Below are 23061 nucleotides of genomic sequence, written 5' to 3'. Positions count from 1 at the left end.
CCTTCCATGATGCCCCTCTAATGGGTGGAATTTGGCCATTCGCCGCACTCAGGGACACTTTCCTGGGGGATCTCCAATTTCCTTTACTCCCACTCTGGAAAAATATTAGGCTCACGGTGTTAATATGCCTCTTGCCTAGTTGTTTGTTTAATCTGTTCGTAAGGCATCTAGCCAAAGCACTGACCAATGAGTGCATACAAAGCAGTGCTGGGCAGCTGGCTGTGAGCACAGCAAGGCTGGTAGAAGGCAAGAGAGCAGAAGAAAGGGGCAAATACTGGAATTAACAACAGCAAGCCAACTAAAATACTGCAGCTGGACAGGCAGTAGACACATTAAAGGTAGACAGTTTCCATGCTATTCCATGCTTGCACACAGCACTGCTGGTAACATGCACAAAATGTTTGTGATTTGAATTTTTTGCAAGCTCCTCCTTCCAAATTCATGTCATTACGTGCTTTGTTTGCTTTCAGCTTCTAGCCTTAATAGTTTCAGAATATCCCTGACTCGAGTCCATCCAAAGCCCTTTGTGCTGCAGCAGGGCAGTGTTTGGTGAGTCCTGCGGCTTCGGGCTCTGAGCAAAGATCTGCAGGTGGGATTTGGAAAAACTATAACTAGAAAGTAGATCTTAAACAAATTGATCCCTGGCTCTGGGATTTTGACTTCACGTCATGAACAGAGTGTGTAACCTGTGCTTTGCTGCCCTGAGTCTGACTGCACTTTGCTGCTAGCTGTCCAGGCTGGGGAGTTGGACCAGATGATCTTTAAAGGTCCCTTCCAACTCAAATGATTCTATGGTTCCATTAGGACAAGGAGAAATAGTTTCAAACTTAACAGAGGAAAGATCTAGGTTGTACACAACTTGTTTCCTGTATCCAGTAAGGCTGGTGAGGCACTGGCACAGGCTGCCCAGAGAGGTGATAGTGTCCATCCTTACAGACACCCAAGGTCAGGGAATGGGCTCTGATCACCTGATGGAGCTTTGGGTGTCCCTGTGCATTGCAGGGGGTTGGAACAGATAGCCTTAAAAGTTCCCTTCCAACTCAAACCATTCTGTGACTCTATCTAAGCTAGTTTTGTAGATCTGTGGGTTTAATGGCTCTGTTCCCTTTGCAGAGGTGTTTGGGACCCTGGAACTCCTTGGGTCAGAGTCCCTCCATGGGGCCCAACCTCTTCTCCAATTTAGGCTGTTCTTTCTCATCTCCCACGTGGAAGAGAATCAGGAGGCAGCTGTCCTTTGGGATGGTTTTCTTGGAGCTGCTCTTAGCAAGCCCAGCTTGCCCTGTCATCATCTCTGTGCTCTCACCAGCAGACTGCAGCTGTGCCCACAGCCTCCCTCCCACCTGCCCCCTGCCATCCCATTCCTGCTGGCAGCTGCTGTGAAGCAGAACCCCTCGCTCAGCCATACGAGGTAGCAGCCCATCCCAGCAAGGAGCCAGCACAGCCCTCAGAGGCCACAGCTTCATGTTCAATTACAGTAAGAGCGTCTCAATCCCACTCCTGGAAGTGGTCCATGGCCGTTGTTTCTCCTTGGCCAGAGCCTTGTGCTGAGAGGAGGGATCAATATGCTGCTTGTCTGCTGCAGCCGAGGAGCTCTGCACAGGTTGCACGTCCCCCTGTGGTTCCCAGACCTGTGGCACAGCGCTGCACCCACAGCAATGCCCCAATAACTACAAGAGGTTTTGGAGAGGCAGTGGAGCTGACCGAGCCGTTTCTGTTTCCTCCATGTGCTGCTGTTTTTCCTTGTTCTCTGCCTTGATTTCAGCGGCGTTGTTTTCCTCCTCCTTACGAACGCAGCCAACTTTGTAATTAACCAAAGCACTGCGCAGCCGTTGTGGCTGTTCCTTGGAGCTCTTTGTCCAAACCAATGCCTCCCATTCCCCAAAAGATTTTGTTCAAGTCCCCGCAGCTAAGGGAAGGTTGGAACCTGGCCTTCAAATCCGATACCTCTGGCTATGATAAATACTGTAGGGGTGATTTTTCCGTTGCATTCTTACATGAGAAAAATAGTTACGAGAAATAAATATCACTTTGTGCTGGGCTTTACTGCTTGCTGGGCTTCGAGCCTGGAAGGATTTAAAAGTCATCATGCTTTCAGGGAAAGCTGCAGAGAGTGAGAGGAGGCGGAGGGCTGCTGCTGCCAGCTGTTGTGATTTGGGAAACGCTCATCCTGACCAATGGAAGGGAGGTGGGGAGAAAGCCAGCACTGAGCAGTGACACCCAGCGTGACAGGGCAGTGGAGAGCCCCGGGTTCATCTTTTCCTTCATACTGTGATACTGCACATGCAACCTGTTTTTAATCATGGTTGTTATCTTGTGTTGCTGGGCATTGCATGAACAGGATGGGAAGTGTCTTCTTGGGCATTACTGGCTCTGTGTCCCCGTAAGTCCTCTTTCCATCCTACATCTGTCCCATATGGAAAGCAGCGCTCTGCTGTAAAGACTTGGAGCAATCTGCCAGGGCTGGTTACAGCATCTTGTCCATTAGAAGCAGCAAGAAATACCACTGGGGATAGAAGATAGGAAATATATTTGCAAGGCATCTGAGTCTGATGCTAAGACATTCTTTCTTTCAACGTTGATGTTGCCAATAGCTTCTCTTGTGCTCAGACCAAAACTATTCTGGGTGGAACATTTGCTCCCTACTTTCTAGCAAGCCTGGTTACAGGAATGAAGAATGGATTCTTTTCACTCACCACAGCTGGTTTGAATGATTTCCACACTGAAGCCATTGACTCCAGTCACTTTTCATGTGAATCGCAAGGAAGTCGTGACTGGGTTTTTGTTCATGTGCCTGACAGGGACAGGAACAGCAGAGTGGTTGGAGCCAGCTGGGTGCTTGCATGTAAGTGCATGGCAGGGAGGAGTCCAGTTGCATGCTCTGCACCCAGCACAGATTGCATGCATCCCTATCAGCTCTGTCCAGCAGTAAGGAGGCAGAGGAGAGTGAGATGTGCTGCTGACCTGTGTGTGCTGCAGAGCACAGCAGCGTGACTGCCTTGGGTGCAGAAGGTCCACTGTGCTCACTTAATGGAGCTTAGAGAGGAGTCCTTCAAGAATTGTGACCCTCACGTTACAAGTAATGCAAAAAAAAACTACCTTGAAAGCCATCAGTGTCAGTTGGGTAGTCCTTGAATGAGGCGTTGAGAGGGATGTGCTTCAATGCACTGATCTCAAGGTCTGCTTCTCCAAAGGAGTGGCAAAACCCTGTGCTTCAGAGTCCTCAGGAAATGACTGCAGATCCTGCAGCAGGTCTTTGTGCTCTTATAGATGAGCTCTCTGCTGTAAGCAACTTGAGTGAGATCATGGGTCATAGAATACAACTTGCAACAGGCTTCTGCAAAAGAATCCCCTTCCTTTTCTCTTCTGAAGGAGCCCTATGTCAGGAAGATGGGTGAGCATGTGGAAGATGACAGGTGATCATCAAGGAAGATGAACCATTCATTGGGTTTTTAACCAGAGAGAGGTCCAGTAGAACTTGCTGAGAGTGATGTGACTGCAGAAAAAGGGATATGGAGAAAAAGGGATATGCTCCTCCTGCTAACAGCCAGTGGGGAGGCGCCATGCTGGGGTCTGTTAGTGTAGAGGGGCTTTGGGACCCATAGGACACAGGCACCGTGTATGATCATTATTGCAGCAATTCATTTCAAATCATGGAGTCACTAAGGTTGAAAAAGACCTCTGAGATCATCTAGTCCAACTGCCAACGAATCTGTTGGGTGGAATGAAGTGCAGGAACAATCACTTGCTTCCCTTTCCTACCTCACTCCTAAGGAAGAAGTGAGATCTGGTTTGTTCATTTTGCTGTACCTCCTTCTTCTGGTGGGTTTGTGTCATGACTTTGCCATGAAATCTAGGTTTTTTGTTTTAATTGAGAGTAACTGTAGGGTATGTAGCTTTCTTGGGTGGGTAGGTGATGGGTTTTATTGAAGCAGTAAAGTATAGAGAGCTGTTAAAAGAAAACGGCTTACGACAGTGATACCGTTCAGTGTGATTTATAGTTTTATGACTGCAGGCAACTTTGAAATATTTTCACCATCCTCAGTATACATATTAGATAAATATACAGCCTGTGCTTACCTACATCAGTGTTGCCTTTCTTTTCTGTGATGCTGGGAAGGCATAAAAATGAAGACATTTTCAGCCTGTTACAGCTTGACGTTGTTGGGAGAGCAGTTTTGGTACAGCTTTGGGGTTTTTTCCTTCCTCTGGACAATGCCTCTAAGAAATGCCTCCTGGCAGCCATGGGAGTTGTTGTGCATGCAGAGGATCACTGCACACACAACGAGGCACCTTACATGTGAAGGTTATTGGTCAGAACTTCCGCTCATTTCAAACGGAGAGAAAATACAGTTCCTAGCTTGGGTGATTTACTCCTTCAGCCCCATCCCCTCCTCTGGTTCCTGTGGCCTCGCTGAAGTTCCCCTTGGTGTTGGTGAGGGAAGGGCTTGGTTCTCCACCTAAAGAGCCCTGGGCCATGGCCAGAAGCCCCTGTGATGGAAGGAGAGGTGGGCAGCGACCTGTGAGACTGTGGGAGCAGCTCCATGATCTTGGAATTGGAAAATAAGGCTTTGCCAGTGCTTTGTCTGGATTAATGAAGATGAAATGTGCTGTTTGAATGCAGTATGATCATGTGGTTATCTCTTGGGCAGGAGAACAGGTTCTCAAGGAGAACAGGTTGATTTGTGTTTGTGGATGGTTTTGTTTGCTTCACCAAGGTTTCTTTTTGGTTTATTATGAAAGACAGCGTGTGTTCTTCTGCTCTGAAACGCAGCAGATCAGCACATCGTTCTCGGTTATTCTACTTTACCTAACTCTCCTTTAAGATATTTTTTTCATCTATCCTGAATAGTGATGCTATCTCAAAAACTGTTGATAAATAAGGATGGCTGCAAACTCTGTTATTTGAATGTTGAACAAGGTATCCAGTTTCTCCTGCAATGAAGCCATGGAAAACATTGCTGCATCCCAGGGTGAAGAACTGCTTCAGGTGTCGAAGGCAGTGATGGTATTCACAGAATCATAGAATGGCCTGGGTTGAAAAGGACCACAATAACCATCTGGTTATGTGCAGGGTCGCCAACCAGCAGACCAGGCTGCCCAGAGCCACATCCAGCCTGGCCTTGAATGTCTCCAGGGATGGGGCATCCACAGCCTCCTTGGGCAACCTGCTCCAGTGCATCATCGTTTAATGGGTTCATCTTGGAAAAGTTAAATGTGCAGCCTTGGATTGGCAGAATTTCTTTTGGAAAAGCTTTGTGTTTGGGTCTCGGGGCTGTTGGGGAGGTGATGTACAGATAGGTGGGGCTGTGACAGATGTCCCATTGCATGCAGCCCCCAGACCTTATTGGTTTTCAGCCAGGAAGACTGAGACTAGGCAGGGTTCACAGGGAGAGATAATATCTTTCATGAGAGCAATTTGTACAGTTAGAAAAACATTTGTGCTTTTGGGACCATATGCTTTTCTTCAGATCTCTCTGGTTGCGCATTACATGAAAAATAAAATCGGTTCAAGTTTTGAAAGATTTAATGGATATTTGAGAGAAAGGAATTCAAAAGCAGCTCGCAAAAAATATCTCAGCATTTGATTTGAATATTTTAAGAAAGATTCAATAGCCCTGAATGACAAAAGATCTTTCTGGCTTGCAGCTTACTACTCACAACCCAGCATCTTTGCACATGGAGTTGAAGGATCCATGGGCAGTCTCAGAAGTGTGCGTTCTTGTGCACTTGGGCGATGTGCAAGTGTACAGACACGTTCTTGTGCCCTTCTGCACCTTCAGGGTGCTCTTAGCAAACAGTGATGGATTGGGCTATTTCAGATGTCAGCAGGAACCCAACACATGCCTGTGTTGCTAAAATCCAAGGATACGCTTGTAAAGAATTAGCTGTGGAAGTATTGACTTTAATAGCATGTGGGTTGTACTTAAGTTCTTTCCAGTGTTGGTCTTTAGTTGTTTTTTTCTCATTTAGCTGTGACGCCATGCTGTGAGGAAGTGTGTGTGTGTTTATCTTAGGGAAATTGGTGGGATTTGCAGGCGTTCAGCACCTCCAGCAGTTATTCCCTGCTTGGTGCGTTTTGCCATCGTTCTGCACCATGCAGAAGTGTTCCCAGATTCTTCAGAGGGCAGTGGGAGAGCACAGGGGCTGTGGGACAGGGAGGGAGCACAAAGTGAAGCAAAGAAGCAGGAAAACAAAACTAGGAGCTGCAGAAGTGATGGAAGCATGGTGCTGGTTCACCCTCTACTCCACCGAGGGGTTCTGCCAGTTGATTTTTGCCGTAGAGGTGGGGATCTGAGTGCAGAGATGGGGCCGGGAGTGGTTTTGGGAAGGGAGGAAGCAGTGGAGGGTGCAGCACTCTTGGCAGGAACAAGAGTGGGTCACACAGTGACAGCTGTCGGTCTGCAGAAGGAATGACCTCACAAGCAGGGTCACCCAGCAGACTGCAGGCTTGGCTGGCACGCCTGGCTGATGCCCAGGAGCTATTTTAGTAGGTCTTGCAGGGGATGGAGCCTTGGCAGGACCTATGGGTTCTGAAGTGAGCTCACAGCCCTTTTCCCTTTGGTAGCCAGCCAGCTCCAGCATGGCCCAGGGCACCGCTTGTGTGCGTCACCCCAAATGGCACCGCTTGGCTTCGCATCCCTGTGCAGGTCCCTCCCAGCAGAGCAGTGCTGTCTCTCCAACCCACTTGTCTGTGCACCGGGGGCATCGCCACACTGTGAAGCTGTGAGCCAACAAGTGCCAACCTCTGCCTTGTTTCTGTCCCCAGCCCAGAGCTCTGCTAACTCCATCTCTGCCCTCCTGCTCTGGGGGTCTGCAGGAAACCTGCAGCTGATCTCAGTTACGTGAGCCACAGAACTAAGCAGCATACAGAAACCTTCATGTACATCTTCATTAAAAGATTCGTAGCCCTTTCTGTCCAGCATAATTAAAAGGCCTAACGTCAGCATAATTTAATTCCAACAGCTGCATCACAACGTGGCGTTCTCTTTGTTTTCTGCTCATGAGCAGCGTGCTGACACAGGTTTAGAAGGTACATATGGCACATGCTCTGGCAGTCAGCTCGAGTCCCTCCGCTTCCCAAAAGCTGAAGCTGAGGGCTGTGTGTGATGGATGGTGTTTCTTTCAGTGGGGGGGGGGAATCTCCTGCCCCAGCCATACGGCTGTCACTTCCCCCTGTGCGTAACAACTTAGCATCCCGCATGCTGTCAGACTGCGTAAGTGAAAACCCTGAGTTGTTTTTCTCTCTCTCTCTGTGATGATATAATTAGAACGGCTGCCTTTTCCCAAAATGGCCAGGCTGTGCTATTTTCTGTACCACGATGCTTGCTAAGGAGGCAGTCTTCGTTTCAAGAGGAAGACACCCTGTCTTGCTGCAGGCAGCAGGCAGATGGACTTCCCCAGAGTTTGGGGAATTTGCACATGGAGTTGTTTCACACCCCAATCTCTTTCCCTGCACTACAATACAGAGAAGCAATAAGACATGGGACCAGGCTGGGGTGGCAGTGCTGGGTGTCCCTATGCCAGGGCTGCTGTGCCTTGGGCCAGGCTGATCTCAGCCTCCATTTTTCCATCTTCCAGAGCATCTTTAAAGTCTTCAGATCCCTTAGGGTGACTGAGAGTCTGGAGAGACTCTTATCCAGAGAGACTGTGGATGCCCTGTTCCTGGAGGTGTTCAAGGCCAGGTTGGATGGGGCCCTGGGCAGTCTTGTCTGGTATTAAATGGGGAGGTTGGTGGCCCTGCCTGCAACACGGGGGTTGGAGCTTGATGGTCCTTGAGGTCCCCTCCAACCCAAGCCATTCTGTGATCTAGATGGCAAACCCTAGGGCTTTCCCAGTGCTGTGTGGCTCATTGTTACAGTGGGGATGCTGGAACACCTTCCTGCTTGCATTGCAGAGAAACCTTTTTTGTTTTGTCCTGATGCCATTAGTTTCCATTTGGATAGAAGGGAAAAAAAGAATTGGATGAGGAGGGCAGGGAGGACCCAGGGGGATGTGCTGTGGGGTGCACTCCTGTGCCACTTGGAGCTGCCTGCTTTGCACTACTGCCCCAGGGACCTTCAGCAGTGTGCTGTGTGTGTCTGTGCTGTAATGGGGCACGCGTGGAGCTCAGGGCTGTAGGTGCTTGTGGTGTGTGCTCCTACAGGAATTCAAGCTGTAAAACAGTGAAATGTGCAAATATAAAACCCCGTATTTTGACCGAGTGTTTAATTTATGGTTGCTTCTGTCATTCGGATGTGGCTTGCAGTCCTGGCATTCGTATTATTTCATTTTCGTGCATGTGTTTATTGTGGGAAGCATTTATGAACTCTCTGAGAGGTTCAGTGAGAGGGAGAGCTCCTGGGCAGGGCAGTTGCTTCCTTCCTTCCTGCAGCCTCTGAGTTTGGGGCTCGCTTTGGTCCTTAGAGCAGTGCAGTCATGAAGGGTGATGCTCTTCAAACCAGTGGGAGCCTTTCCATGAATTTCAATGGAAAAACACCTGTGTGCTCTTCTAGGACAAGAAATGCTGGCCACAAGTTGCGCCAGGTGAAATTCCAGTTGGATATTAGGAGAAATTTCTCAGAGCAGTGAGGCACTGGCACAGGCTGCCCAAGGAATGGTGGGATCACCATCCCTGGAGGCGTTCAGAGCCGTGGGGATGTGGCACTGAGGGACGTGGGCACGGGGCGGGCTGGGATTGGACTTGTTGATCCTAGAAGTCTTTTCCAGCCTTAATGATTCTGTGATTGTAATCTGTGTTTGGCCCTGTGCTCAACCCAGGCCATTCTATGATACGAGCTGAGGGACGTGGGCTGCGAGCGATGCTGTGGGGCTGCTTCCATGTCCTCTGCACTCCCAGCACAGGGGCAGGAGATGGGCACCTCAGGGAGGATCTGTGGGGTGAGCGCTGTTGGCTGCCAACCAGCGGGTGGACATGTGCAGAATTAGCCTTTGGTTTGTGGTGCTCTGAGATCGCCATGGCCTTGCCTTCCCCAGTGCTTTGTGCTGCTTTTCTTGCTGCCGCAAAAGGCTCTCGGTTTGTTCCTGGAGCCTTGCTCAATGTGCTCCATGTGGATAGGCATGTTTCATTTTTTTAAGCTTTGGGGGGGAAAAAAAAAAAGGAAAACAAAACAAACATAAAACACAGCATGGCACAGATTAAATCCATTTGAGACAACTGGAAAAAAAAAAAAAAGAAAGCCGTGTGTGCAAGTCAAGTCAATAGGAGGAGGGGAGTGGAAGGGAGAAAAAGAAACTGTGACATATACAAACCCTTTAGTGTGCATAGCATAAGATTTTTTGGCTGGCACTCACATGATTTTATTCAAGGGCTGGGAAAGAACTACGATTAGTTAAAAGCTTCGGCAAAGTCTGGAGGGAGTGCTCTGAAGAGTTGGGAGCCGCGCAGAGGTGGCTGTAGCTCCTCTGGCAATTGCAGACCATTCTTCCGAGGCTCAGGACAAAAGCCTTTTCTTTTCCCTCCGTGTTCAAAGAGACTTGTTTGTCTTGAGATGGTGCAGCTGTGGGCCGCGGGACCGCCTGTTTGAAGATACCCCCTCGTAGAGGAAAGGAGAGCCTGCGCCCTGCAAAGTGGTGGTAGTATTTCTCGTGTGTGGGTCCCCCCTCCTCCTCCCTCCCTCCTCCTCCACTGCCATGTGTGGTTTTTAATAAGAAGAAGAATGTGGAGGCAACATTTTCCAGGCAAGGGGAAATTTCCTGTTTCTTTTCTGTTTGTTTAATAAAGTGTGTAGTTGACTGTAAAGCTGTAGCTACTCCATAGTGAATGAGTAACGCGGCCGATAGTCAGGCTGGCTTCTCGATGCACTTTGATATACTGCAAGTGAACATGTTTAACGCTGGCTTTTTTCCTTTTATTTATTATTTTAAATGCTGCGTGGCGTAGGGAACTGAGATTAATAAGAATTAGGCAAATGGCTCCGGCTTTTGTTTCTGTGAGATAGCACCCGCCGTCTGGCGGCCGCACAAAGGCTGCCATTGAGCAGGAGCGCTCCCTAATTCTCCTGGCAGGGGTGCCATTGGGATCGGATACAAGTGGGTGGCAGAGGGGAGGAGCGGTGCAGAGGACAAGCAGGCTTTGTGCCTTCCAAATGGAACAAAAGCACTTTATGCACCGGGCTGCGTGCAACAAGCGAGCCGGCTGGACTCGGAGTTCTGAGCGCGGCTGCAAAACCTCGCTGCTGCTCCTCCTTTTCCTTGTCCACAAAGCCTTCCTCCCCTCTCTCTTCCTCAGTACACCAAGTGATGCCAGCTGCCCCCAGGGGATGGGTTGGGGCTGTGGTTGGCAGTGGTGGGAGGCAGGAGCTGGGTGAGGGATGCACGCGGAGAGGCTGGGGGTTAACCGTGGTGTTAACCATGGGGTCGTGGAGTCATGTGATGGCTTGGGTTGGGAGGGACCTAAAGGCTCATCTCGCTCCAACCCCTCGCAGCAGGCAGTGCTGCCAGGCACCTGATGGCCCAGCTGCCTGATGGCTTTCTGATCCAGGGCACGGCTCTCCTTAACGAGGCAGGTGTGTGCAGAACAAGTGTGCTGTGTGAAGAGATGGCATTCCCTGCAGTGCTGTGCCAGCAGCTGGACGGACAGCTGTGCACGGATGGGCCGGGGGTGTTACACACACAGCATCTCTCTGTGCACCGTTATCCCTTTTTGTTGTGCAGTGCCTGCAGGGTGAGGCTGGGAGGTGATGCTCCTCATCTCAGAGATGCTATTCTGCGCTGTGCGTTAAGGCAGTGTTGTAATTCACTTGCTTGTTAAACAGAGGAAAGAATCCAGCTGGCTATAGTGCTTCCCTGCAGGCTTGTGTAAGCCTTTTGCGCCCTGTGCATGTTTTTATTCTCGCTTATCTGCTTATGGCAAGCTCCTTTTGGTTATCCACATCATCTCGCCTACCGACACAGCCGCACTTCCATCTGGAGGATGTGCGTGCAAACGGTGCACGTTCCTCCTGTGTGCTCTGATGGAGGGCTCCAAAACCACTCGTGTGTAACGTTATGCTGGATGTTGTGGGTCGGCTGTGCTGGGTGGGTTCACTCTTGGCTTTGTTTTTCCTGAGGAGAGGGAATGTGCTGCTCCCCATCCTGATGGCTGTGTGGCTGCCAGGGTCCCTCCTGGTGCTGCTCCTCCTGTGGCATCGCTCTGGCCCCTGGTGTCCCAGGCTCACATCCTGCTTGACAACAATTTGGACAAACAGGCACATTTCATTTTCCCTTTAAAAAAAATTAAAAAAAAAACCCCACACTGTTGCTCTTCTTCATGAGTTTCCTCCCCTCATTGTCATTTTCCTGGCAGGAGGGTGGTGTGATTCCCTGCAAAGCGGCCCCTGCTCCTGGCTGATGCTGGCACACAATAGCATTTGTTCTGCAGAGAAACCCCAGCCCCAAACCTTCACCCCTCTGGCTTCTAAAGGAACAGCTACAAGGCATGGTTGTCGACAGAGAAATGATGGCACTGAATTCCCCCAGCAGAACATCCCTGACAACCATCACCGATGTCCAAAAATGAACCTGATAATCTCAGGCTGAGCAGCTAATGGGATAGAAGCATGGGGCTTCCTGCAGCCCTTGCTGATTATCACTTGTTTCCTAACCTCACCTTGGTGAGCCTGTGATTAGAAAATGAGCCCAGAGCAGCACACAGCTGGATGTGGCCATGCCCAAAGAAACAGCCATAGGCACAGGAGTGGCACTGGTGTGTGTGTGTGTGTGTGTGTGTCCCCACAGCAGAACTGTCTGCACTGGTTTTGTGTCCTTCACTCTGTGTGCTCTCCACTCCACAGGAATGCTTGGGCAGAGCTGTTGCCATGGGTGTAAGGGTTTGTGCTCTTTCTGCTTGCAGGTATCCGTCCTCAGATCATGAATGGCCCCATGCATCCCCGGCCCCTGGTGGCACTGCTGGATGGCAGGGACTGCACAGTGGAGATGCCCATTTTGAAGGACTTGGCGACCGTGGCATTCTGTGATGCACAATCAACTCAGGAGATCCACGAGAAGGTAACAGAGTGGTGGCTGTGGGACATGTGGAGAGGGGCAGGGATGCTCTCCTTCCTTCCCAGTCCTCAAGAAGATTTGTTCAGAGCTCTGCTGCGAGTTAGCCCAGATAGCATCAGCAGAAGTTGCTGCTGATTAAAATTCAGTGAGGCTGTTTCAAAAGCCAGATGTTATTTTGGAACAAAAAGTCACCTTATCTCTTAGCATCAGCTTTTGAACATCAATATTTTGAAGGTTTCTCCCTTTCACTGAGCCTGCAGTAACACACAGCACTCCATGCCCAGCACTCTGCACCAGCAGCTCGCTGCCTCCAGCGCGGAGTTTTATGGCTGTGGGCAGAGGTCAGAAATCACATCCAGGGTCTGGGAAAGAGAACTGAAAAGAGCCCCAAATGTTCAAGTATAAAGTGCAGGAGAAGGGTTTTTTATGGGGTGTCCATTGATTAATGAGCGAGTCTTGCAGAATTTAGGGCTTAGGTTTCCCAGAACACTAAGGTGGCTTAAGGGAGCCCTGTGAGGGTTTGAATCTCCATTGAAGGATGGAGTACAGCCTTACGTGGGCATACAGCCTCACACAGATGGTCTTATGTACTCCTGGAATGGTGGGCAGTGTGACAGGTACCACCCATCCAACACATAAAAGGTCATGGAGTGGCACATGGTTGTCTTCAAAACCAGCGGATGCAGCTGTAGAACCTAATTGCTTCTTAAAAGAAGAATTACTCTTGCTTGGAAGAGGAGGAGCTGATAGATCTTTGAGTGTCCATGCAGTTCATGCCTGATCCCATGGGGATGGCTGCAGCTCTGGTGGGCACACTGCTGCTGGGTTTGGTGGCACTGTGGCAGGTCAGCCAACAGGTTGGTGGTAAAGCTGGGCAACTCCCGTGTAACTGTCTGCATCTCAGTGGCTCTCAGGAGCTGCAGGTGTTCTGTCTGAGTGTCCTGGTGACTCCTGACATCCCTGTGCTCTGTTGCAGGTATTAAACGAAGCTGTTGGGGCGATGATGTACCACACCATCACTCTGACTCGAGAAGACCTAGAGAAGTTCAAGGCCTTGCGGGTCATTGTTCGAATAGGCAGCGGCTATGACAACATCGACATCAAAGCAGCAGGGGAGCTCGGTAGGTCTCAGTCCTGCCCTTCAGTTCCCTCCTTTGTCCCTCTGGGTCTTTAAAATCAGCACAGGGGACCTCTGCTCCCCACGGGAGCCAAAGGGCAGTCCCCAAGTCCAGGCAGGCTTGGTTCAGCTCCTACATGCCTGGCTGCACTGCTGGACCACCACGTATCACAGGGGTCACAGAGACCTCTGATGAGCTGCACACCATTGTGTTGGTGATTGCAGCAGCTGTAACAGACATTGTGGGCCACCTGATCCAAGGACTCAGGCTCTCACTGAGCCCTATGCTGGTGGTTAGGGCTATCTCTGGGGAAGTTGGGGATAACAGCTGCTCCGCATGAGCCATTCTGCAAGGATAATTGTGATAAGAGAGTTTCAAATAGGCATTCCTAAAAAGCAATTCTCAGTATAGTGAATTATTTTTTTTCTAGAGGAGAGCAGCATCTTCTCAGTTTAATGGTTTCTTCGTGTTTTTAACTCTTATTGTTATTATCCATTATAATGACGTTCTGAAGCTCTGAACATCAAGAAACGAAAAACATAACGAATAAAATAATGGGATACTGCAGCATAATCCCTCTTTTATACTTAGCAAATTGGGTGGCCAAATGATGTGGTTTAGAGTAGAAAATGTAATGACTACCCACAAATGTAGCGTAAAGTTTAATTGGTATTGCTTTCCATAAGGTAGTTCTTAAACTGTGCAGGCAGCACAATGTCCAGTGTCTGCACACAGCGCCTGCTGGGCTGAGGAGATGGAAAAACACTCCCAACAGGTGCAACTACCACTGCAGTGGGTCGGTGGGTGGGTAGGAAGGTACCCAAGATGGCAGGGGCCCATCAGACAGGGATGAACGCTGCAGGGCTGGCTGTGGGACCAGCCATTGCTGCCTGAAACAGGGTGAGAGGCACAAGGTGCTGGGAGCTTGAGTTGGGGTTGTTTCACCACTGTAGGGCTGGTCAGGTTTCTCTAGGTCAGCATAGGGCTTGCAAACAGGGAGGAAGAAAGGTCTTAGAGCAGAAGAGCGTGCTTCTGGAGGCAGGGAGGTTGGCAGAGGGCCCAGAAGGTGGGTGCATGGCCCGAAATATTCTCATTTTTTAACTGAGTCAGTGGCCCTTAAAGTGGAAGGGGATTTTCGGAATGTTATTCTCTCTTTATCTCCTGCTTTTTCATGGTTTCTACTCCAAGGCCCCAGTACAGTAAAGCATTTAGATACACATTCATCTCAAATTGTGTGTTTAAATTGCGTTGAAGCCAGTGGGATATAAGCGTGTGCTTAACTGCTTTGCTGAATAGACGTGAAATTAAGCACCCTCTTACATGCTTTGCTGGATCAGAGCTTTAACAGGGTAATGGCCAGGGAGACATTCTCAGTTAACTTAATACCCGCAGCTCCGAGCAGAGAGGCACACTTTAAAATGACCCCTTTGTGCCAAAGGAACAAAAGCTCTGTTATGGGGATCTGTGCGCGGGGCGGCCACGGTGCCGGGTGGGGAGAGCTGTGCCAGCATGGCCAGGCCCCCAAAAACAGCACCCAAAAAAGCCTCAGCACCACAAAGAGCACACTTTGGGGTGGTGATGGTCACCCCGAGCCTTCCTGCAGCACCATGCCCCCATTGAGAACCTTGGGAAACCAAAGCAGGGTCCAGCTTGGAGCAGCTGCGCTCAGTTGGCTGTGGTGGCACATCTTGGGGGACCCAAAGGTTTTTCCATACCTGGAGCTGGCCATGCAATGTGCAGCACGTCGTTCTGCTCCAGTGCAAGAAGAGGTGGTTGGTCGTGCCCTATGTGGCTTAATGGCTGAGCAGTCTTATTGTGGAGAAGGAGTGGCTTGTGCCATTGTGGATTAATTTGCTTTGAAGGTAGATTAAACTAAACAAGAATAGGACTTGCTCTTACAAAACAAACATTTCCTCCTGGAGTTATTCCTGCGTAGCTTTCGCACTTAGAAATGGCACTCGTTCTCAGAGGTGACCCTGAGCAGTACGAGTCGTGGTGCCTTTGCAGATGTGAGGCTGCTGCTCCTTAACTCTGCATCTCCTTGCAAAGTGTTGCTCCAGCTGGCCTCTCACTTTGAGAAATGGTGCGTGGGGGCCAAGGACAGTGCACGTTGCGCAGGGAACTTCTTTGCTTTTCAGCACACCCTGGTGCACGCCAAGCCCAGGCACGCTGTGCTTTTGGAAGGACTCTTGTCAAAGCCGAGCAGCTCCCGGCACAGCGCTGTCCCCAAACTGCCTTTGTTTGGGGCTGCGTGTGGCTGCTCCTGAGCCGTGTCCTCCCGCAGGGATCGCCGTCTGCAACATCCCCTCGGCTGCCGTGGAGGAGACGGCCGACTCCACCGTCTGCCACGTCCTCAACCTCTACCGACGGAACACGTGGCTCTACCAGGCGCTGCGGGAGGGCACGCGGGTGCAGAGCGTGGAGCAGATCCGGGAGGTGGCCTCTGGTGCTGCACGGATCCGGGGCGAGACGCTCGGCCTCATCGGCTTCGGTACGTGGGCAGACGGCGCAGGGAGGGAGAGTCAGTGCTGCAGGATGAGCTAAAAGGAGAGTTTGTACAACCAGAACTACTGGTGTGGGGATGGGGCTGTGTCCCACGAGGTTGGTGTGACATACAGTCGTCGAATCACAGAATGGTTGGGTTGGAAGAGACCTTAAAGCCTGTCTGTTCCCAACCTCTGTCACAGTTGGGGAAACCACCCACCAGATCAGGTTGCGTGGGACCCCATCCATCCTGGCCTTGGGCACCTCCAGAGATGGGGCAGCCACAGCTCTGGGCGGGAATGCTGCAGCCTCACCACCCCCAGAATTTCCCCTTTTTTATTTAAAGCCATTTTCCCTTGGCCTATCTTAATCTCCCCATCTAAAACGCCACTTTTCTCCTCTTTATAAACTCCCCCTAAGTACTGGACGTAGCCATAGACTGTTTTATGCTGATACTTTAGAGAAGGAGCTGTATTTTCCAAGGAGAGTGGTGGTGAAACCCAGCAGCGCCCTCAGAATGACCGGGGCTGGCTGTGCTGCCTTGACACACAGCTACATCACCTCCCTCTTTCTGAGCCATTCTGCCTGGCGTAAATAGTGTTTGTCTTCAGTTCACCCACAGCAATAGATGGGACAGAGCTTGGACACCCACTTAGCCGAGAGCTGATTCTCACACACAGAGGTGCACAGTGTGCACACCTGGCAGCTTGGGCTGGTTGCATTAATTCTCCTTCCCCTCACACAGGTCGCACGGCGCAGGCGGTTGCGGTCCGAGCCAAAGCGTTTGGCTTCAACGTGATCTTCTACGACCCGTACCTGCAGGATGGGATTGAGCGGTCCCTGGGAGTCCAGCGGGTGTACACACTGCAGGACCTGCTCTATCAGAGCGACTGTGTCTCGTTGCACTGCAACCTTAACGAACACAACCACCACCTCATCAACGACTTCACGATTAAGCAGGTAATTGCCTCAGGAACAGCCAAGGCGAGTGCCCTCTAGTTGGCACCCAAACCCCAGGTGATGCAGTCAGGCTCTGTGCTCGTGCCCAGCACCTTTGGGTTCCAAAACAGCTTCTTACACCATTTGTCCCTGTTTTTTTCCTGGATAAATTCCCCTGTAAACAAGCAGTGAACAGGGGGATAAGGATGGGGTTTGCTAATGCCAGCCAGTGTTGGGCCAGCTGTAGAAGGCCCTCTGACACCCAGCTCTCTTGTCTCTTCCCGCTGCCCCCAGATGAGGCAGGGAGCGTTCCTGGTGAACACAGCACGCGGGGGGCTGGTGGATGAGAAGGCCTTAACTCAAGCCCTGAAGGAGGGTCGGATACGAGGGGCTGCGCTCGACGTGCACGAGTCGGAACCCTTCAGGTAAAGCTCCATGTGGTCCCTTCCTCAGCATCACACACAAACCTGCAGGGAGCCCAGCGGCCCCAGCAGACATCAAGGAGCCCTTTGCCATTCTTAACACCTTTTATTCTCTTTTCAAATGGTGGCTAATTTATTTTTTTTCCTCCCCTGCGCCCAGTTTTGCTCAAGGCCCATTGAAAGATGCTCCTAATTTAATCTGCACCCCTCACACGGCCTGGTACAGCGAGCAGGCGTCGCTGGAGATGAGAGAAGCTGCTGCTACCGAAATCCGGCGCGCGATCACAGGTACAGCCCTTCTGTGGGGCCCTGAGCTGTGGCTTTCCATAGCCTCATCCAGGGTTCTAACCCTAATTTTCTTCCCAGTGAGAGACCTGAGAAACCCAGCTTTACTTTTCTGTCATTCAGACATGTTAGAAGCTGAGGATGATTGGGATGGAAAGGACATGAAAGAGCATGTCCAAATGGTGCTGGAACAGAGTTTGCTGCAGGATGATGCTCCAGCAGATGGGTGGTTCTCTTGTCCTAAAATTTATCCCTGTCCTTCACCTGGTGGCAAAGCTTCACTCTGAGCTGCCCTGCCCTTTGAAATAGGGCTGAAGGGAGCAGCTACTCTGAAGGCAGCACAGAAGAGGTCTTCCACCATGACCTTTGGGTTGATCTTCTGGGACCCTCATTTCTCCTCCTTTTTTCCCTGTTTCCACTAACAAATAGAGGGAGAAGGAATAATTGTAGCTTTATTATAGGGTAATAAAACAACAGGGTGCCTGACACATGCTTACCTTTAATACCGACTCCAGGGCGCATCCCAGAAAGCCTAAGGAACTGCGTGAACAAGGAGTTCTTTGTCACAACAGCTCCGTGGTCAGTAATAGATCAGCAAGCAATCCATCCAGAGCTCAATGGTGCCACATACAGGTAAGCCAGAGAAAAGGACAGTCACAAGCAGGGCTTGCCCTGCAGATTTTCTGCTGCTGCTGGGCCAGCACTCACACCAAGCAGGATGAAACTTACGCATTGAAAAAGGGACTGCAGATCTGCTCTGTTTGTGTTAGACTGCACAGGCTGCAAGCCTGGGTTTGCTCACAAACTAAGGACTCCAAATACAGGGCTAAATTCAGGTGGCCTGATGATTTCCGCCAAAATCCCTGAGATTAGATCACTTGCTGCTTGACTGTGGGAGGCTCCACACACCAGCATCGTGTTGTGCTGTAGTGTAGAGGCAGGCAGGATCCCATCCCCAGCAGAGCTGTGAGGGCAAGGGCCTGAGCAGTGTGTGTGCCCCTGACCAGCAAAAAAATGAGGCCAAACCACCTGCAGGTGGTGAAAGCATCCTCCTTAAGCTGCACCACTATGAGGTGTTGTGTCCCGTGGGGCCCTGCTAAGCTCCATGGTAAGCAGCTCCCTTCCTGGCAGCAGGCAGAGCATCTCCTCCTGGCTTCTCCTTTCTCAAACTCAGTGTCCTTTCTTGGAATGCTGTAAGGAAGGCAGCTGGATTAATCCAGCTCCAGTTTCCAAGTGCTTTCTCTGCTTATGAGAGTAAGAAAGAAGGGGACAGACTCCGTAGCAGCATCTACCAAGATAGAATGAAGTGACTTCAAACTAAAAGGGAAGATTTTTGTTCAGATACAAGGAAAAAGATGCTTGTTTGTTTGGGGGTTTTTTCTTTTTTACAAGAGATACTGGGGATGTCACAGCATGCAGGATGACTGCTTACCAAAATCTTCAAGAAATTGCTCTTGGCAAAAGAGGAAGCCTTTCTTGTGGTTAACAGCTAGTGTCAAGGTACAGGGCCAAAGAAGCACACCCAAGAGCTGCACACAGTCCCATGGGTGCAGAGCTGTCTGTCCGTGATACAGAATTACCCAGCAAAGGGCAGTGTAGAGCTTCATAGAACTGCAGGAAAAAGGCCTGTTCTAAAAAAGAGCAGGGAAATAAACAACAAAGCCAGTAGATGGGAAATGGTTTTAAACTTAGACTGGGGATGTTTAGATTGGATATTAAGAGGAAGTTTTTCACCCAGAGGGTGGTGAGGCACTGGAACAGGTTGCCCAAGGAGGCTGTGGATGCCCCATCCCTGCAGGCATTCAAGGCCAGGCTGGATGTGGCTCTGGGCAGCCTGGTCTGCTGGTTGGCGATCCTGCACACAGCAGGGGGGTTGAAATCAGATTATCATTGTAGTCCTCTTCAACCCAGGCCATTCTGTGATAGATGCACCAGAGGGAGTTTGCCCAGCTCCAGGAAGGGAGAAGCAAAGTTGTGCAAAAAGGGAGGGTGTAGGGGGCCATGACACGTTTATTACATCTGGTGTTCTCTGCTCCTCCAGCTGATAAGCAGCAGTTTGTTTCCTCAGGCAGTTAAACCACACAGTTGTTACAGCAGCTCATGAGATCACTGCTCTGGTACTCTCACTAACTGTGTCAAATTCATGACAGTTTTCAGTGCTGGTTTAGATTAATATTATTTCATATGAAATGCCACGGTAATTAATGGCAGTAGCAACTCTACTGTCAGCTTCCTCATCGCAGCTCTCACCAGGTGTTTGAGGATTTTTACAGCTGACAAAATCATCTTGGCTCACCCATCCCCGCTTTAAGCCCCGGCACTGGGCCTACAGCAGTGATGAATTGCCCTTGCTCCATTTCCCCCATGGTTGGGTCCCCAGGTGAGGTGACGGTGGCTGCCTCTCTTCCTCACACCAGGTACCCGCCCGGGATGGTCAGCGTGGCACCAGGAGGAATACCAGCAGCCATGGAGGGCATCATGCCCGGGGGCATCCCTGTGACTCACAACCTCCCCACGGTGGCACATCCTTCCCAAGCTCCATCTCCGAACCAGCCCACAAAACACGGTGACAACAGGGAACATCCCAACGAGCAATAGCAGATAATTTTAAACAACAAAATCCTTCGATAAACTTGGGACCAAGAGACATTGGAAAAAGAAGTTATACACGAACTAAAAATGAATTTGATACGAAATTTGTAACGTTGATTTTTTGGACAGATGCATCATTGATGTTCCAGTGTTACCGACACGGTGATAGCAGCCAAGACTGGGAAGAAGCCCTGAAGAAGGCACCTGCTCACTGAAGTGCTGAAAACTAAGATGTGATACATTAAGGATCAAAATGATCGACCTCTGTTATTGTGTGTTAAGTTTCCTTCATCTGTGCATCAATCACATGAATAAAAATCAGATTTTTTTTCCCCTCCCTTCCTTGGGAAGAACAGGGTGTCTGCACCTGTTTCCAAACAATTGCATTAAGCAATCCTTACCGAGTTAACATAGAAGTGGAAGAGGAAACCATGATGTGGCTTCAGCCCTTTCCTTACTCTTGTTTCTGGTTACCTCTGACAGTAGGAGGCACCAACACTGGCTTAGCAGCGGAAGAAAAAAACCAATGAAATCCTTTGTGCGGCCTCCCGGGGCTGATGTGTGCCAGGAGTGCTCCTGCTAGGCTGGGGGCAGAGGGCTGGGAAGGCAGAGGAACAAAGCAGCAGCTCCTCACTGCCCAGCTCTCAGTAATGGAGCTGTGCACACATCTGTGCCCTGCAATGATGCAAGAAAAAAAAAAAAAGAAAAAAAAGAAAAAAAGAAAGAAGAAAGTATTACGTTTCACACACTATTTGTACTCAAATATATTTTCTCAGTTTTAAATCTGCAGCTATTTTATCAAGTGGAGAAGTCTTGAGCTGGAAGGGGTTCAAGAAAAATGTTGCATTTCCTTATGTCTCAGGAAACACTTTTTATGGTAACTTGTCAGACTGTCTATGAACAAAACCCACTTTTTTAGACATTGATAAAAGTCTTCTTTTCTTCACGTGATATTTTATACAAGAACACTTCAAAATGTGCTATTAGACGTGACTGATTTTAACAAATCCTATTAGGTTTGTATCAACTAGTTACATGTTATATTCATAGTCTTTTGTGAATCATCGCCTTTTTGTTTTTAAAACGATGGCCTCTTTTGAGCCTTTGTATGGGTACATTCCTGTTTCTGTGACAAAGAAATCTTAAGCTGTCCCAAACAGAAAAAAAACAATGGCTATCAGCAGTATGTTTTGTTTTAGTGTGTTACCGTTACTGTATTTGTTTATTGTAAAGGTGGACATTTAGCGTTCAGTGCAGTTTTCAATAAAAAGTGATAAAATTTCTATAATTTCTGGGAGGTCAGAGCTCACTGCATTGTCCCAGCACACCAGTGACTGCTGCTGAACAGCGAGAACGGGGAGCAGCACACAGGTCAGATACACTGAGGGGGCATTTGGTGAGGAAAACGTGTTATAGATCGTAAGGTTTGGGATTGCATTAAAAACAAACCCCTGGGATTTTTGCCTTGGCTTTAAGTTGCATCGTGGAGGGCTGGAAGGGCCTCCCCTGGAAGCAGGCTCACACCACAGCTCCCCTCCCAGCACCCACCTCCCACTCCAATCAAAGTAGGAGTGGGTGCAGATGGAGGCAGGCACCTTCCAATGCTGCACAGCAGTAGAGATTAAGGGATGCTGGTTAAAGACAGAAGGAAGCATCCTAGCGTTAGTGTTACCTCTTCTGCTGGGCTGTGAGCAGCAGCAGTGCGAGCAGCAGCAGGGGATGCAAAGATGATGCTTAGAAGAAGGGGAAGAGCAGCACCACGGCTGAGATCTGCATGAGCAACGTGGAGCGGTGCACAGCAACTCGCAGATGGGAGCCAAGGAGTGAGAAAAGCAGAGCTGAAAGCTGCTGCTCCAGATCTGCGCCTGGGATTCTGCTGACAGCCACGCTGTGTTCACCCTGCAGCAGACAGGGAGCTCTGTGCTGCTGAAGGAAGGCAGAGCAGCTCACAAGCAGCTTGAAGGTGGCAAACACTCTAAAGCCACTAACAGTTAAAAAGGGGTGAAGTTTGAGCAAGGAAGCAAGCAAGTCTAAGTGCACACAAACCTATTTTGTTAATGGTGTCAAATCAGTTCCAGTCATACTTGCCTTAAGCCATGCAGCAGGACTCTGGAAGAACCCAGGATTACTAAATTTTAATATATTTAAACCAAAAGAAATACAGGGATTGACCGCTGAGGAGTTCATAAATAAAACCAGAAAACTGACCAGGTGTAAAGGAGGTAGCAATGAAAGCTAAGGTCTGTGCCAGGAAAGTGTTTGCTACTGGGAGCAACAATGAGGAAAATAAAACTGAGAAACAAAGTTTGTGTACTTAGCTGAAGGAGCAGAACTTGCTGATGAGCTGCAAGGTAGCATTCACAAATTCATCTCAGCATTTGTCAACTTTTAAGTATGAAATTCAAGAATAGCCATGAACATACACTGAGTACTGTGCTAGCACAAAGCAGGGTTTGCATCTCTTTAATCTACAAGTACATGAGGTTTGGATCACTTTGATTTCGAAAAGAAGACACTTCCCCAGTCCCAAACGGACCCAGGAAGCTCATCAACCTGAACACACCATTGTACAGCACATGGGAACAAAACAATAGTGATTAAGAAAGCCAGGAGCTCTGAAGTACCAGGACTGCCCTCTCACACCAGAACTACACACACATGGGAGCACGCTGCATGCGTTAACAACAGCTGGCACTGACTGCATGGTGAGCTTCCACTTGCTGGGGATGCTGCAGGCTGCCCACATGAAGCTCAGGGTAGAGAACAGGGCTCAGGGTAGGTTTCACATTAATTATTCTCCCCACTTTACAAGGAAGCTTTACTTCCTTCAGCAGAACATTACTGTGAAAATAAGGGGCAGGGGGCACATCACACAGCCCTCTAAGTAGCTTGATGAAGGCAGGAGGTTCTCCTTCCATCCATTCAGTGCTGGTGTGCACAGGGGCAGTGCTGCAGGGACCACGTGCTGCTCTCATCCCAGCACACACTGCCTGCAGCTCTCTGACAGCCCAGCTTCAGCCATCAGCAAGAACAAGGGGTAAAAGGGCTTTGCTGCGAGTTAAGAATAAAAAGAATACCAACTTAGAAAGCAAACTTGGAACAGGGCCATACGTGTGCCAAAAACCTCTTCGGTATCAGCAGCTTGCCTGTCAGTTAAGGTCAATCATACATACACTGCAGATGAACATGCACTCTTTTACCTGACGTTTTGCACATGCACCAATCAGAGGAGATAGAAT

At 49.6% G+C, this 23061-nt stretch overlaps 1 protein-coding gene across 3 annotated transcripts in view; it reads left to right on the top strand.

The window, feature by feature from the left end:
- The window catches only part of CTBP2 (C-terminal binding protein 2), a 107987-nt gene extending 86877 nt beyond the window's left edge, over positions 1 to 21110 (top strand). For all 3 annotated transcript variants that reach the window (XM_031597329.2, XM_090145640.1, XM_090145641.1), the window contains 8 exons: positions 11831 to 11985; positions 12959 to 13103; positions 15385 to 15591; positions 16330 to 16544; positions 16818 to 16948; positions 17106 to 17233; positions 17746 to 17863; positions 19648 to 21110. In XM_031597329.2, coding sequence (XP_031453189.1) covers positions 11831 to 11985; positions 12959 to 13103; positions 15385 to 15591; positions 16330 to 16544; positions 16818 to 16948; positions 17106 to 17233; positions 17746 to 17863; positions 19648 to 19828 — 1280 coding nt within the window. In that variant the 3' untranslated portion in view covers positions 19829 to 21110. The remainder of the gene's footprint in view (positions 1 to 11830; positions 11986 to 12958; positions 13104 to 15384; positions 15592 to 16329; positions 16545 to 16817; positions 16949 to 17105; positions 17234 to 17745; positions 17864 to 19647) is intronic.
- The last annotated feature ends 1951 nt before the right edge of the window (positions 21111 to 23061 follow it).

The sequence above is a fragment of the Phasianus colchicus genome, chromosome 8 (assembly GCF_987193195.1).
Source record: "Phasianus colchicus chromosome 8, bPhaCol1.hap1.1, whole genome shotgun sequence".
Lineage (NCBI taxonomy): Eukaryota > Metazoa > Chordata > Aves > Galliformes > Phasianidae > Phasianus > Phasianus colchicus.
Note: the sequence above shows the minus strand (reverse complement) of the source record. Positions and strands in the feature narration are given on the sequence as shown.